This window comes from Rhagoletis pomonella, unplaced genomic scaffold (genome assembly GCF_013731165.1).
Source record: "Rhagoletis pomonella isolate Grant_MI unplaced genomic scaffold, Rhpom_1.0 Rhpom_scaffold_00005, whole genome shotgun sequence".
NCBI lineage: Eukaryota > Metazoa > Arthropoda > Insecta > Diptera > Tephritidae > Rhagoletis > Rhagoletis pomonella.
Genome location: NW_023458559.1, coordinates 33545265 through 33545659, shown reverse-complemented (window position 1 = coordinate 33545659; position 395 = coordinate 33545265). Strand labels below are relative to the sequence as shown.

The following is a 395-nucleotide window of genomic DNA, read 5'->3' as shown; positions in this document are numbered from 1 at the left end:
GCTGTGTACACGTTTTTATAGCCTTTCCATGAGAACAGTCTTTTTTGATATTTTTTGATATTTCATACTCGCCTAAGCGGACACTGATTCTAAAAAAAATAAAAAGGTTCGTTTGTGAATACTTTGGTAGAAGTTGTAATTATTAAAAAAAAAAAATACCAAAGAACATTGAGTACAAAGAAGAAGAAGTAAAAACTTCTTTGGTGGAATAGATTGGAACTGAGTTAAATGAAATATAATGGAATATAAAACAATAGTCCGTTTCGGTCCGTTCCTCTACCTGAAAGCGGGTAGATTATTTCACCACACAAAATATTATTATGATATATAGTAAATAAGCAATCCACGTCTACATATGTACAGGAACGGACCAGAATTTTCATTCAAGGTTTTTT

The 395-nt window shown here is 31.1% G+C and overlaps 1 protein-coding gene across 1 annotated transcript in view; it reads right to left on the bottom strand.

The window, feature by feature from the left end:
- LOC118738847 (serine protease grass-like) overlaps nt 1-89 on the bottom strand; it is a gene marked incomplete at its 5' end in the record, with an annotated part of 1024 nt that extends 935 nt beyond the window's left edge. The window contains 1 exon segment of the mRNA XM_036469856.1: nt 23-89. Coding sequence (XP_036325749.1) covers nt 23-89 — 67 coding nt within the window.
- Between the last annotated feature and the right edge of the window lie 306 nt (nt 90-395).